This window comes from Lates calcarifer, linkage group LG17, assembly GCF_001640805.2.
Source record: "Lates calcarifer isolate ASB-BC8 linkage group LG17, TLL_Latcal_v3, whole genome shotgun sequence".
Classification (NCBI taxonomy): domain Eukaryota; kingdom Metazoa; phylum Chordata; class Actinopteri; family Centropomidae; genus Lates; species Lates calcarifer.
In genome coordinates, this window is record NC_066849.1 from 5,164,490 (window position 1) to 5,179,610 (window position 15,121).

Here is a 15,121-nt window from a genome sequence, read left to right on the forward strand (position 1 = left end):
GCTACACACACCATGGGGCATGCATTTAACTTCTTTCACAACATCATGAAGAGGACAATGTCAATAATAATATTACCTTATCTGTTTATCTATTTTGAACATTTACTAAATTAATTGTGTTGTTGTCTCCTTATTAACTCTTTATTTATCCCTTTCTACCACAAACACCATAAATATTCTTCATCTTCTTGTAAAATGCCAAAACAGGGCATACCAAGCTCATTCTTAATTATTGATTTAAATAAAAAATCAGTCAAACACACTGCTTTAAAAGAAAACAGCTGAGGTACTGGCATAATTGTCAAGCTATTTATGTTTATAGTAACACACAACCATTGCCAAAACTAGATATATGTACCCTGACAAAAAACATTTTTAATTGCCTAATAATATTGTAACTTTGTTTTCAAATGGGATTACAGGCAAACAGGTTTAGAAAACAACATAATGTATGGGTATCTTAAAATGTATCATAATAAAAACTGAAACAAAAACGTAAAAATGTGGTCACATCAGTTAACTAAAGGTTCAAGTGACACTATTACAACCTCTTTATTTATATTTAAAATAACAACAACAACAACAACAACAACAACAATAATAATAATAATAATAATAATAATAATAATAATAATAATAATAATGATGATGATGATGATGATAATGAAAACACCTCGCAAATTCTTTATCCATTTTATTTCTCCAAAAGCACTCATTCTGTCCAAGGCTACACAGAGTAAGAGCATAACCGATATACCAAGACATATTCCTTGTACATATGTGTAAAATTACTTGGCAATAAAGTCTGATTCTAACTCCAAAAACCATACAGGTGATGATCCAGGACCATCTTGTTGCCTGTGAGACAAGTGTTGACCACTGAGACTCTTTGCTGCCCCTATTGAACTCTAAGATAAATTAGGCTAATAGGATAAGTGTAATCTCCATCTTATACCATTCATAGTGAATGAAAAAAGAACCCCAACATTGTCTGGTTTTAACACATTTTAGGTTGTACATACATGTATTTATCCAAGGGTGTCAGTTTGATTTAAACTTGTGTGATAAGTCACTGCAATTTGAAAAATTGTTAACTGCATTTTTACCTAATGAGATCCAGCTGGAACAATGTCTGCACAGATCACATTTAAACCCCTTTACATCACAGCTTACTGTCAGTTATTAAAAGAAAAAGAGCACACCGACCACACGGTGGGCCAGCAACCTCATCAGGCTCTTTCAGAGCAACACTGTATTTATTTAAACTGCAATTTGTAAATGCAAAGGACTCGTTTATTTCATATATTTAGAAATAACTGAGGTTAATAATGTTTTAAGTTAGGCTCCACTATCATCTATTTAAGTATCAGACTAAGTAATACTGTTACATTTATACTACCATCAATATGCAGTGTGCTTTCATGTTTGTCCCCCAGATAAAATGTAAATACATTTTTATTATAAAGCTATGTTAAATGATGTTGAATAACAACATATACCTACATCATTGTGCAACATTTATTGTGATTCATATTTACACATTATTAACAATCAATATAACAGCTCATAAAAAACCTTTACAAAAAGTTGACATTTTTTTAAATACAGAAGCTGATGTTTGTTCACAGGTAGCTTGTTTGACTATGGCCCTTAGAAGACACACACCACATCGTCCAAGTCCATCTCCAACAGTCAGACAGTGACATCATATGTTGCACATCATCATGAATAATGGCAGCAGTCAAAGAATAGACAGTAATGAGACAGAGGACCAAACAGTGGAGTTTGGCCCATCACACCAAAACAAGGAAAATGTGGATGGTTCCTCAGCACTGTTCAAATCCTGCCATCAGAGAGAGAGCAAGAGACTCCACTGTGGAAGGAGGAAAAGCAAAGAAAATCAGATTACTTCCATGTTAATTATCCTGTACATAAAGCTGTAAAGTTAAAAAAATGTGCTTCCAATTTCCAGTGTAGTCAGGTGAAAGTCAGAGGTCTGTCTGTATACTTACAGTGAGGGAAGGAGCCACGACATACAGCCTTATTGAGTATTGTCACGAGGAACATGTGACAGTTTTTGAAATCTGACTCCATTTTATCAATGGACTCAATCCTGTAATTAAGAGATAAACACAACATTGAGACACAAAAGGCCTGTCAAGAAAGCTACTACAGCTTGTCACAATTAAACAATTTACCACAAACGTACTGACATGTGTGTGCCATGTGTATAAATTGCACATTTTAATTTCCCTCCAGTCTATATGAGAACTCTTACTTCCAGGCTCCAAATCCAGCTTGCCATCGGTCAGAGAAGATCAGGACCAGATTGAGAACCTTCATTATTGCCTCCTTCACAAAACTGACCTGAGAAAACACAACTGCATTAGACAGCAGTGGATACATGAAATGTCATAAATGCATATATAAGAAGCTCGCCCTGCCCAGCTGCCTCAGTCTGAACAGGGAATATAATAACATGATGAGTGTTAATGCATTGATCCCAAAGGTGAAATCCTCTCCCTGGCCCCCTGCCCACACAGTGAGATAAGAGTGCAGCTTCAGCCAAAGAAAGGTGATGCTGGAGCTGACACACAGTTAATGTCATTCCCCAAGAGTGCTGTTTACCTTCTCCCTCAGCAGGCACCGGTCATGGATAGTTGCTAAATATCTATAATGGATCTTGATCAGCTGGTCCAGGTCCTTAGCTTCCTGTACTTGGTGCTGAAACTCCAGTCCTGTGCTGTGCAGAATCTGACAAGAAAGAGTAAAAAGAGATCAAAGATTATGTTTCAAATAAATTAGCTTATTACCTACTGCATGTGTTACTACTGACCAATTTCCAAAACATATCATGTATTTTCAGACTGATTTCCAGTCTATGAAGATCAACTTGACTTGAAACTTGATTCTGTATAGCACAATAAAAATATGGCATTTGCTTGCTTTAATAAGGTTGCTGTTTGGCAGCTCAGTGGACATTAAACTGTCCTTAAAGGAACCAACAAATCCTCTCACCCTGGTCATAATATAGTTGTGAAGGCTGTTGACAAAGTGCATCAGTTTAACCCGCAGCAGACACATTCGGTGAATCTGCTGATTTATAGGCTCTTTGGCCTTTGCCTCCTCAGCCAGAGCTCCCTCCAGTTTCTTAGTGATGGCAGTGAAATCTATGAGAAAGAAACATTTCAGCTATTAGAGAACACACACTCCAGTTGGCAAATATGAAGCTGTGGGGAGAGTCCTCTCTACTGAGAATATTCATGCTTAATTGACAACTTTTGTTCCTCTATCAATGGATTTGTTGTTTAATCTCTAAAATGTCTGAGATGGCAAAAACGTCACAGTTTCCCAGACTCCATGGTAACTTTAAATATCTCATTTATTCTGACCAACAGTCCAAAACGCAAAATATTCAGTTTTGGGTTTTGGACAATATAAAACAGAGAAAAAGAGAACATTTTCACAGTACAGGAGCAGAAACAGTTAAATATGCTTGAAAAAAAAAAAAAAAGACTCTTCTAACTCATACCGTTGAACCGAAGTGTGTCTAAACTGTATTTGGCCCATTTGATCTGCAGCAGGAGGAGAAACACTTGGTTGTAGATTTTCTGACACTCAGTGCTGATCACAATGTCAACAGGCCAGGGAACCTGTGTAGAAACACAGAAGTAAATGTCAACATGGAAATTTCAAAAAAGTAAAACAAAAACTAAGCAAATGCATCACTTTGCTTACCTTGTAACTGAGAGTAAGCACTTCGAGGTTATTCACAGGATGTTTTTTCCTGGAAGGGTCGATGCTCTCCAAGAAGATTGATAACCTGCAAAACATGAAATGATGGAGAAAAACACTGACTTTTCAGTAACATAAAAAGAAAATATCCTCCTACTTATTAGCATGTTTTCAGTGATTCTTCACTAAGAAAAGCATGCAGTACCTGCTGCTGTCCTCTGGGTAGCGCTGTCCCACTGCCTCCTGCAGCTGCACATTGAGAAAAGAGCAGCTGCTGCCAGCTCTCCTTTTCCTGCACCTTGTCAAAGATGGCTGTGTAAAAGTCATACATGGTGTCTCCGGCTTCCAACAGGAAGTAGTTCCTCATGGCTTGGAGGTATTCCAGCAGCCTGGAGACAATGAAGAAGCTCAAATGTTCCATACAGCAACAAAACATGACTCAGAGTCCTCCCTCATACAACCCCAAGAGTGATACTTACTTGTAGTCTTTTTTCAGGGTCTTCATCAGGTTCCCGCAGCACTCGATGTACCTCCTCTCGATGTGGGGGTAGAGGCAGGAGCGCAGGGTGAGCTCAAATGTCTGGCAGGTGACCGACTGAGAGGAGCGGTCCACGATAAAATCACCTCCGGAGAAACGCTCATGGAAGTCACTCTGCTCCAAGTAGAGCCTGAGGGTGAACAAAGACCAGGATGTAAAATCTGCTTACCCTCCAGGGTCTGGGACAGAAAAATATAATCCCTTTGAAATCCAATTATGTTTGGACAGTGCCATTTGAGAGATCATAAAAGCAACAGCTGCAAAAAGACATTATATAATGATGGCTAAATTGAAGCTCTGGGCTTTATCGAGAACAGCTGTGGATGACAAACTCACCACCTGCTCTGCTCTAACATTTCACATTTGTGTCACTGTTTATTTCAATCAGAAAGAGTTAGTATAGAAGTCGAGGTATTTGCTCTGTTGTCACGGCTTACCTGGCGAAGTTGATGGCAAGCAGCGGATCATGGACGTCATCGATCTCCAGATGCTGAGCCATGATGGACTGCATCTTTATGAGACTCCTCTTTGTGGCTTGCTGTTCAGTCACTGTGTCTGTCGGAGATTCCTCTTGGCTGCACAGGCGTGACTGCACTGACTCTAGAAACAGTGTGTATAAACTCTTCCTCTCGGCATCTGCAATGCAATATTGACACTTGACAATTCTGAAACAATTCTAACCTAAGAACAGTTTAAGTGCACAGACACGGAAAAGCACCATTGACCAAACACTGACCTCTCGAGGATCTCGCTGACTGCTCAGTCTCCTTACAGTCCAGATTTCTGAGCAGCTGCATGGACTTCCCTGCCATGATAATCTGCTTGAGGACAGGTTTGAGGAAGGACACCATTGTGAGCTGCCTGTTGCTCGAGGCCTGATCCCCTCCGGAGCTCCCACTGGCTGCGTCGTTCAGCTTCTCCTCGTTCTCCACCGTCTCCGACACGCTGTACAGCGTGTAGGTGGCGTACCAGAAGTCCCTGTGGTTCACTGGGACATCTTTGTTCCTGAACAAGAGAAAGGATGAGTGTTAAGATGTTGAAAGGTTATGTCGGAAGAGATGTTTTAAGATTCTTGTCAAAAAAAGATCTGTTTCAGACCTTTGGATGATGAACTCTTTGGCAGGGTCAAAGAGGTGGCCGTGAACAATCCATTCATCTACGATCTCCAAATATGGTCTGACTGTCTCTGTCCATAGAGAAAATAACAGAGCCACCTAGCAAGGAAAACAACAGACAGCAATGTTTCCTTGTTAAGATCAATGAATTTTGCCTGAAGTGTTGAGTTCACTGAGAACAAACTCACCGCTTGCTCTGACGCTTCCCCGACACTGTCATACTCAATAATAGCTTTATACAGGGTGTTGAGCAAGTGCGACGCCCGCACAACATTAGGAGTCTCAGGGGGGACTTCAGCGACTCCAGTGCAGAAGACTTTGTGCAGCACTTTGATCTGTGCTAAGTGAGGGCTGAGTCGTTCCAGAACAGCAGACAGGGTCACAGTCTCATCTGCAAATGAGGATGATTCATCAAACAATGGCCATCTTAAGAAACAAACCCCTCATCCTTCATGGTTGGGACACTTACTAAAAGCAACACTGCATATTCCGATATAATTTCAGTGTTTTTTTGTCAGTACAAGTGTGCAAATACAGTGACTTGCTGTCTTGCTATAGTGAAGCACAGGTGGATCCTTCCTGTACTGTAATATAAGGAACTGAACGGACACTTTTTGACTTCCTTGGCAGTTCAGCCAATTTATGGCTATTCCACTTAAATTTTACTGTACTGTGATACATTATTCTGCATTATTTTATGTGTGTAAAATGATATTTACTTTTGTGGAGATTAATTTTATTAACGTTTATTGGGATGATGATTTAATAAAGATAAGGTAAGGTAAATCTATATTTTTAGAACCCCCTCATCTTTGTGTGGATTGGGGAACTACTTAACTCTGTGCACACCGCCTGTAGTGTTGGTGATTGTTTAGGTTGGGGGAGTTACACAAAGTGAGACAGTAAAGTAGCGTAGTATGTTTTTTGTTTTTTTTTTTGTTTTTTTACTTTTACGGCATTCACTGATGTGGAACAAGTTATTTTGCAGCTACAGCCATGCTAATGGTTGTAAACTTGAGAGTGGTATCGATCTTTTCACCCAGCCATCGACAAGAAAACAAGTGAGTGTATTTTCAGTGAACTGCCAGTTTATGGTTGTTCAGTTTTAATGATGATACATGTATGTTAACAAGTGTCAACTTCAGGAGTTAGCCAATAATTTCACCCAATTAAAACACACTTGTACTTGCCATTGCATATGAGCTCTTTCTCAATTGTGGTCAGCTCCTCTTTGAAGCTGGTAAAGTACTTGTTGAGTGCCCACACAAAGGCCTGGTAGGTCCTGAAGGGAGGCTCGGAGCCCTTCTTGGAGCTGTAGGAGGAACCGGAGCTTGGTGGGCAAGGCTCCGAGCTGTACCCCGTCACCTCGTCTATGAACCTCTGCAGCCTGAACACCGCCTGCCCGTACACAGCGATATGCTCCAGCACAGATCGCAGACAGTTCTGTAGCACAAAAGAAGAGAAGATTGCTAACAGAGGACAAGTCTATTAAGATATGATACAAGTCATTTTCAGATTTTTAACTTACACTGGTTAGATGAGTTACCACCACGTTATTCCTTACTGACACTTTTCCATCATGGTGTTGGAATATAAAGTGTTTCTTCACTCCAGACAGAAGCCTGTAACATAATAGCCAAAAGTCACAGCTTAACTGTATGATATTACACAGTAAATATCTTGATGTGGACCAGTAAAGGACGAGGGAATTTCCTGTGCAACATAACAAAGACTCAAATGTTTGGGGATTCAGAGTATAATAAAAGATATAACTTGTGATAAAGCAGGAGATAAATTTCTCTGCAAGTTTGTACAGCGAACACAGTCACACACCACAGCATGCGGTGAGATGTAAATCTTACCACAGTGTCTCCCGTATTACTTGGGTCTCTGTGACAAAGGCCTTTTCTTCTGGTAGATACAATGGATCAGTGTTATACAAATGCTGATCCCTGAGGAGAGAGACGTCAAGCATAAACATTTGACCTTTTAAAATCATTTCAACTTACAAATCCCCTTAAGGTAACCTCATCCTGCTATTAACTTTAACAGTCTTTGCTGATATGATACCATCAGTCCAATTGCTTATTTACTTCACATTTTGATGGAACTGCAAGAATAGCAAAATGTGAAAACACTACTGAATGTACATTATCATGCTATTTTTGACCACTTGATTATTTTAACATTGTTCTGAAATTATATTTACATTTGTGCTGTAACTATTAGAACAATTAGAATGATGCATGATCTCTGTGACTGTCATAACATTATCTTTTATTCTATATAAATATTATGATTTTATTCTTGAAATCTAGTCTTTGTAAATTTGTCTTTAATACTCAGTGCAGTGTCTCTAACAAAGTGTTGTGGTAAAAACTGAATCAGTGTGTCCATACAATATTGTAAAGCAAAGACATATGAAACAGTTTGGAGTCTTACCACACGTTGAGCAAGTTGGAGTGTAGATGCAAGCTGTGAGGAAAACGAGGAGCGTGTGCCACCCAGTACGGTGTCACTACATGCTGTTCAAGCCAGGCCCGGGCGTCAGGCTCACCCACTGGAAAGGCACAAACTGAAATTAGCTTCAGTGTAGAGACGCAGATGCTTGTTTTGGTCCTGTCTCATTTTTACAATATTCAACACCTGTCCATGTGACTGGAACGGTTTTGTTGGTGTGGTCCTGGTCCTCCTGGGGGGTTCTGTCCAACTGGATTCCAGAGTCCTCCCTACTGATTGGCTGTTGACTGTCATCATCCTCACTCTCTTCCTCTGACCACTCCTAAAAGGCAGTCAGACTGATTTAGATACAAATCCATCAAAATATTGTGGTAATTAATGTCCATAGGTGGTGAGTCTGGTTATGATTTACTCACAGGGGTATCTGGGTATGGTCCAATGTCTATGTCCTCACCCTCCATCAGATATCTACCCCAGTCAAAGTTGTCCTCTGGTTCTGCACAGACAGACAGTTAGAGAGATCATGATTAACATGAATGCATAGCATTTTAAAACAATTTTAAAGTTTCAGATGTGAAATAAAGTATCTGCAAAACACTAACTCACCAGCCTCCTTCACCCTGGGTCTCTCAGTAAAGTTTGTGTTTGAGGGGGACCCCGACAAGAAGAGCAGCAGTGAGAGTATGCTGTAGTGTACATCAGTCTGCAAAAAAAGAAAAATAAAACACAAAGAATGTACTGTGTGCTATGTAATTTGTAAGGGAAAGGGAAGGGGGAAAAGAATCTGTTGTGGATTTGCCTCAGTGTCAGTGCTGGATCACTGACCATCACTCTACTCATGAATTAATCTCTTGTGAGCTCATGTCTGTGCCATACCTTTGTTCCATCTGTATTGGGTAACGGTGAGTTCAGGAACTCTTCAGTCAGCCTCATCCAGCTTCCTGCTTTACTCAAGTCAGAGTGAACCATGAGCTTTTCATAGATTCTGGAAAAAAAAAGGCAGATCAAGCATGACAGTGTTACTCATAAGTCCTATGGTGTGGGTGGGCATGTGCTCCTTAATGTTAAAGTGGCATTCATTCAAAGTTTTTTGTGATCTAGTACAGTACATGTATAATAATTAATCAATACACTCAGCTCCTCTGCGTGCATCTGGGTGTTGAATCCTCAAAACCAAAAAAACTACTCATCTATGAATAAGTGTGCAAAGTGTTACAACAGGCACGAGTGTGACACATCTTTTAGTTTCCAGTTGGCACTCTGAGGAAGGGCATCTAATTTCATCTGGGCACTGTCTTGGCAATGATTTCTGATTCAGTATACACACCAAATGCTTAACAGATTCATAGGCAGGATGTTTACAGCAGAACTGTAAATATGTTTCTACGTTAGAGCTATTGGTCCACTGCTGGATTCTGGTCCTGGGTCACAAATTAGCTTTAACTCAACACAAATTTCTTTAGGAATATGTACCATGAACATTTTTATTTGAGGCGGCTCCACATGACAGTTATGACAGGAAATGGTGGGAGAACCTCCTTAAGGCCTTTACAATATCAGCTCATGATGTGCTTTAGTGGTACATATACCCATACAATTTATCATAATGCCACACACCAGCTGCCACACCACATGTGTAGCAACCACAGTATGGTCCAACGCCAAGTCTCTGTCATTTAAGCATGTTTAGAAGATAAATCCATACAACATCCACGAGTAGAGACAGTGAATACTACTAAAAACTAGACACGCTTTCTAGGAAGACACCCCCATAGTCCTCTAGTGCAATGGCATGATCCTGCAAAAGATACTGCAGGAGCAATACTACCAGAGACAACACTCACCCACTTATACTGCGTTGGACTTTATGGCTGTCTACGTCCAGGTAACGATGAAACCTGTAAACAAACGTAATTATTACTAGAGCCGCCGTTTGTTGCTAACGTTTGGTTGCATGTTAGCAGCTCACAAGCTAGCTTGCGTCCTCTCAGTGGCTAACTCACCTAAAATTTGACCAGGCGAATTTCAGTGCCAGCTGGAAATTCTGGTCCTCCTCATCATCTACCCCGCTGATACATCTAATCAACTTCTTCGTTTCTCTCTCTGTCTCCTTTTCGAAGGTGCTCCAGTGTGCCATGATGGTGTCAACAGTGCTGCAGCTAGCTTGACGTTTCGAGCATCTACTAGTATTAGCTAGCTGTCTGCCAGGCTTGCTGTTAGACTGGTCGTTCTGCAAGCTAAAAGGCTATCACAAACAACAATATTTTAAATATGCCATTTGTTGACAGGGCAAGACAGCTTCAGCCATTTCTCCATTGATTCCCCCAGTGCCGCGCAGTGTTTGCCTCCGACAACATACATGGGTATGTGCGCATGCGCGAAAACAACCGTTGTTATGTTTATATTAGCCTCTATCTAAAAGCTCTTGTTTGAAACTGTCAACTCGTGCAGCTAAAAAGTTCCAGTCTCTTGAGAAAATGACATACTACCGACCGATACACTGCTCAAAACGCCAATTTCTCACTATCCCCCCATTATGCATTGCACTCTAGAGAGGTTACGGTAGATGGCAGCAGTTGAACCCTCTTCCCCTTAAGGCTCTTTGACATTTCCAACATCAGTTTAACGGTGCTCAGACTCTCTCTACATCCTACGCAGTTTCGTTATGGCAGTCAAAAATAGATACAGTGAAGGTATTTCTACCGTTAGTTCACCGAACTGCCTCAGAGGGAAGGGTGTGTTCGAACAGGAAGGAGAAATAATCTAGTTATTTTGTCTTTAATGGGGCGGGGCTAATCCCCCGCGCACTCCTATTCTCACGCATTCACATAACTTTACTGTGGAGACAACGCACGGTGCTCCTCAAAGCGCTGTGCTGAACCCTCAGAGAAGAAGCTAGCCACCCCTCCCGGTGAAAGGAAATGAAGAGGAGGCTACACAAGAAATACTTGATTTTGATACTGGCATATTCTGGTTTACTTCTGCTAATCCCGTACGTACTAGATTACCGGGATAAATCCGTCCTACACGCGAAGCATGGACTGCCGCAGCAACAGTCCAGATGCCCAGATTTGGAGAACACGGTGGCGCTGCTGTGGGATAGCAGTTATAAAGTCAACGGCAGCGACACGATGGAGTACGCCGTCAACCGGAGCCAGTCACGGATACACATCTACTTACATGCCACCTGGAGGACCGGATCCTCGTTTTTGGGGGAGTTGTTCAACCAGCACCCTGATGTTTTCTACTTGTACGAGCCGATGTGGCACATATGGCAGGCTCTGTACCCGGGGGATGCGGGCAGTCTCCAGGGCGCAGTGCGGGACATGATGAACGCCCTGTACCGCTGCGATTTCTCCGTCCTCAAACTTTACGCCGGCACGCAAAACATCACCACCTCGTTCATATTCGGCTGGAAAATGAACAAGGTGATATGCTCGGAGCCGCTGTGTGATGCGCACAAGCGACACGAAATCGGGCTGGTCAGGGAGGACCAGTGCGCCAGGTGCCAAAAGAGGGACATTAGGGAGCTAGAGAGGGAGTGCAAAAAGTACCCCGTGATGGTGATCAAAGGAGTCCGCGTTTTGGACCTGAGCACGTTAGTTCCTTTGATGAAAGACCCGGCGATCAACCTCCAGATCATTCAGCTCTTCAGAGATCCGAGGGCCGTGCACAACTCGCGCTTGAAGTCCAAGCAGGCCCTGGTGAAGGAGAGCATCCAGGTGCTGAGGAGTAAGAAGCAGACGGACAAGTACAAGCGGCTGCTGGTGCCGAGCAACAGGGTGAACCGGGCTGAGAGCTATGTCTCCAGCGCCATGGAGCTCATCTGTGACAACTGGCTCAGTGACATGATGCTGGTGATGAACGCTCCCCCGTGGGTGAGGAGGAACTACCACCGCATCCGCTACGAGGACCTGGTCCTGCACCCTATGGAGGAGCTCCAGAGGCTGTACCGTTTCTCCAACCTCTCCGCCGTCCCCGCTCTGGAGAAGTTTGCCCTGAACATGACGCACGGTCAGGGGTACTCCTCAGACAAGCCCTTCCTGATATCATCCAGGGATGCAAAGGAGGCTATATATGCGTGGAGGGAGCGGCTCAATGTGGAGCAGATAAATCAGGTGGAGGCCTACTGCAGCGAAGTCATGAGGCAGCTGGGGTATCAGAAAAACAGCTTGGACAAAGCAACATGAGGATGTGGCCGGAGGAATCGATGGGTTAAAGGTAAGCTCAGATCACTCAGAGAGGATTTTATTCAGACCGACAGTGAAACAAAGAGCAGGGCCCATCAGTCATCTTGTTTTCAAACTACACTCCAGTCAGTACAGGAAGCTGGTGGTTTTACCAGAAGCCTTCCTTCTGACACAGGTCTCTGCTGTGCTCTAAGGCAGCCTCGTGACCTCTGACCTCCATCTGAAGGTGACAAATAGAAAACAGAGAAACCATACATGGGCATCTGACTTTGATGTTTGACCTTTACTGTGCAGATTGATGTATGTGCAGTGTTTAACACTACAAGGCTGTTTTCGCTTCCATTTGCTGGAGGACAAAAGCTTTTTTCTTTAAGACATGTTCTATGAGAATAACATGAAGTTACAGTTACAGCACATGTTCTGTTACTTTAAGAAATCTTAATGAGGTGTTTTAATTTTCTTGTTTAAAAGCCATATCAGAATGGGTGAATTTACAGTAAAATATATTGTGTCATAAAACATTTCCAGGAGATTAAATTAGATATAGCTCGTGAGTTATGTGGTCTTTACTGAAACCCACTTGTTGATTATATTGTTTTTCATTTTCTTTTTAAAGTCCCACCTCCTATCTGTTAACTGCATTGTCCAGATAATAATGGACTCTGCTCTTGTGTTGTAGATAACAGCTCTGCGAGTCACTCATAATCTATTAATATGTCACACTGTTGTGGCTGTTTCTGGCTGCTGACTTGTAACACTTAAGACAAATTTGGGTGTTCTGGCACTGCCATTTTCAAAACATGTGACACCACTAACTGATTTCTGCTGCTATCAGAGCAAGGCAGTCAGAGATGTTTCTCCCCCTTTAATTAGCCACTGATCTGCTGTTAAATAGAGGCGTTATTGTTTTCTCCCTGGCAATGCTGGGTCCTCTCATGGATAGCGGGGGGCTGGCAGCGGGTGTGACTGGGCCTCAGACTTGGGCTGTCGAGAAGGGGGTCATTGTATACGGCTGTCCATGACAGGACAGAGCTCCCAGGGTTACCACCATCCTGCCACCACCAGCTCGCACAAGCGAGGCCCTTTAGAGCTGGGCCGCCTACAAGCCGTCGGCATGGGGCAGATTCAGGGTGGAGGCGGTGGGCGCCCCAGTCTCACTGCCTCCACCCTGTTTTGGCAGCGATAGAGCTATTGATGGAGGTCCCGAGCATTATTAATCCTGCTGAATGCGTGTGTAGTCTTTATGCTCTGTATCTGTTTCAGTGTGCAGTGGTGTCATAATTAAAGGGTTTTATTTTAATCCTCGGCTGATTGTTTTTCTCTTCCAGGGGCCTGGTATTCAGGGCTGAGGGCAAAAGGTGGAACAACATAACAAGCAGCTGGAATGTGGTCCACTGGGAGCTCGCAAGCCCGACTCTTGAGTTGTTTTCCTTCAGTTGAGCCGGGTCGATGAACTGGAGAAAATCCAAGTGGAAGAGAGCAGCCAATCACAAACAGATGAATTAGGAACAGGAAGAAGGCAGCTTATTTTTACACTGTTACCTGGATAACAGCAGCAGGGTCTGGGCAGATATAGAAGGAATGTGAGGGGACATAAACTAGAAGAGAGAGATGGGGCTGGTTTGTGCTGCCGTTACACTGGCTGGCCTCTGTCCTTTCAGTAGCACTAATCCCTCCTCAAATCCCCTGCAAGCGAGGGCCATAAAAAGCCCAAGATGGGTTCCTCTCCAGAGATGACGGCCAGGATCCAGGGTGGCAGCGTCAGGTTCAGCCTCACCTCACTATGACTTATCCGTCCAGCCTATGACTAAGCGTGGCAGTAATCTTGCGTATTACCGATACTTAACTTCAGTTGGCTCACTAACAGTGCTAATGTAGAGCTTTGAAAGAAGAAACTACAGTATTTTGTGGAAGGGAGGCCTCACTGAGGAACTGTTGTTCCACCCCCGGCCCCTCAGGAATCCAGACAGCTGCAGCGCCCCACTGACAAAACACTCACATGGGTGTGAAATTTTCAAATATCCCAAGGATGTGTCTTGGAGATCTGCCTCTGTCTTCTGCCAATGAACTTTTTAGCAAGTTGTCACAAACACAACAGACGGTACTGATTCATACTGTGTACCATTCTTATTGTTTCTAGTTTTTGTCTGTTGTAATAATATTGTAAATGCTGCGATATCCCTCTGGTCAAGGATTCGGTAGGGAGGGCTAAAATACTTACCAGCATTCTCGTGTTCAACTTTAGAAGTTGGTTCTGTAATAATTGTTCTGGTCAGAATACCTGAAGTTCTCTTGTCAAAGAAAGAAATAACTTTTAGACTTTAGACTTTTATTTAAACTGACTGTAATAAAGAGTAAAAACTAGAAGAGTGTCTGCTGAGGAAGATGCATGTGATTGCTGCTGATTGGCATGATTTTTGGGTGACTTAACATATAATACACATAAAAATACAGTCAACTTAAAGATATAATATGCAGGATTTATCAGTTGGCCCCTCCTCTCTGGCTCTCAACAAGTGAGAGGGAGAGCAGCAGAGGTCGAGCGAGCTACAGAGTGAGTGAAGAGAGTGCGTGGCCTCAGGGAGAACAAAGCAGTGAATCAGAGAATTCTTGTCTGTTATTGTCTGATTGTTTCACAGCGGTTACATATAAACACGCCCACACCTCTGCACAACCCTCCAGGAAGGCAGCACACTGGCAGATTTTGAATAAATGCAGCCCAAGCTGAGCTCTGCCACCGGTCAAACAGACACAGACCTGCAGCTCTTCATATATCCATGACACCAACACAGAGTGAGGATAGAGGTAGAGACGGAGATGTAACTGGGTCACTATGGTTTTATAGAGTCCCCCACACCCTGCTCACTGTTATAGTCTGGGTGCTACACACCCACTGCCTGAAGATTGCAGCCTAGAGACTTCACACAGCAAAATAAGAAATACAGGCAAAGGGCAGGGTCAGACACCCTGCCACACACATTTAGTGATGACTGAGGGATTATTTTTTTATGAGTCTATACTTTGTTTTTTTGGGAAAATCCTGCATATTATACCTTTTAAGTATTGGCTGTGTTATAAATCTA

The 15,121-nt window shown here is 42.7% G+C and overlaps 2 protein-coding genes across 2 annotated transcripts; one reads left to right on the forward strand and one right to left on the reverse strand.

Moving 5' to 3' along the window:
* Positions 1 to 1,504: 1,504 nt before the first annotated feature.
* On the reverse strand, positions 1,505 to 10,365 carry tubgcp5 (tubulin, gamma complex associated protein 5). The gene is given in 24 exon segments (XM_018669850.2): positions 1,505 to 1,873; positions 2,013 to 2,113; positions 2,279 to 2,367; positions 2,629 to 2,754; positions 3,019 to 3,170; positions 3,533 to 3,653; positions 3,739 to 3,823; positions 3,941 to 4,002; positions 4,004 to 4,124; positions 4,215 to 4,403; positions 4,711 to 4,909; positions 5,010 to 5,278; positions 5,372 to 5,487; positions 5,577 to 5,779; positions 6,579 to 6,831; positions 6,917 to 7,010; positions 7,251 to 7,340; positions 7,831 to 7,948; positions 8,035 to 8,170; positions 8,265 to 8,344; positions 8,455 to 8,551; positions 8,725 to 8,833; positions 9,693 to 9,746; positions 9,852 to 10,365. Coding segments are annotated over 24 exon segments (3,045 nt in total). The 5' UTR covers positions 9,986 to 10,365; the 3' UTR covers positions 1,505 to 1,826.
* Positions 10,366 to 10,468: 103 nt separating this feature from the next.
* chst7 (carbohydrate (N-acetylglucosamine 6-O) sulfotransferase 7) lies at positions 10,469 to 14,410 on the forward strand. Its single transcript, XM_018669852.2, has 2 exons — positions 10,469 to 12,069; positions 13,367 to 14,410. Exon 1 carries the CDS (start codon positions 10,770 to 10,772, stop codon positions 12,036 to 12,038), a length of 1,269 nt encoding a protein of 422 aa, XP_018525368.1. The 5' UTR covers positions 10,469 to 10,769; the 3' UTR covers positions 12,039 to 12,069; positions 13,367 to 14,410.
* Positions 14,411 to 15,121: the final 711 nt, after the last annotated feature.

Excerpts from the sequence above, each read along its gene's own strand:
- chst7 (XM_018669852.2), top strand. The coding sequence starts at position 10,770 with ATGAAGAGGAGGCTACACAAGAAATACTTGATTTTGATACTGGCATAT.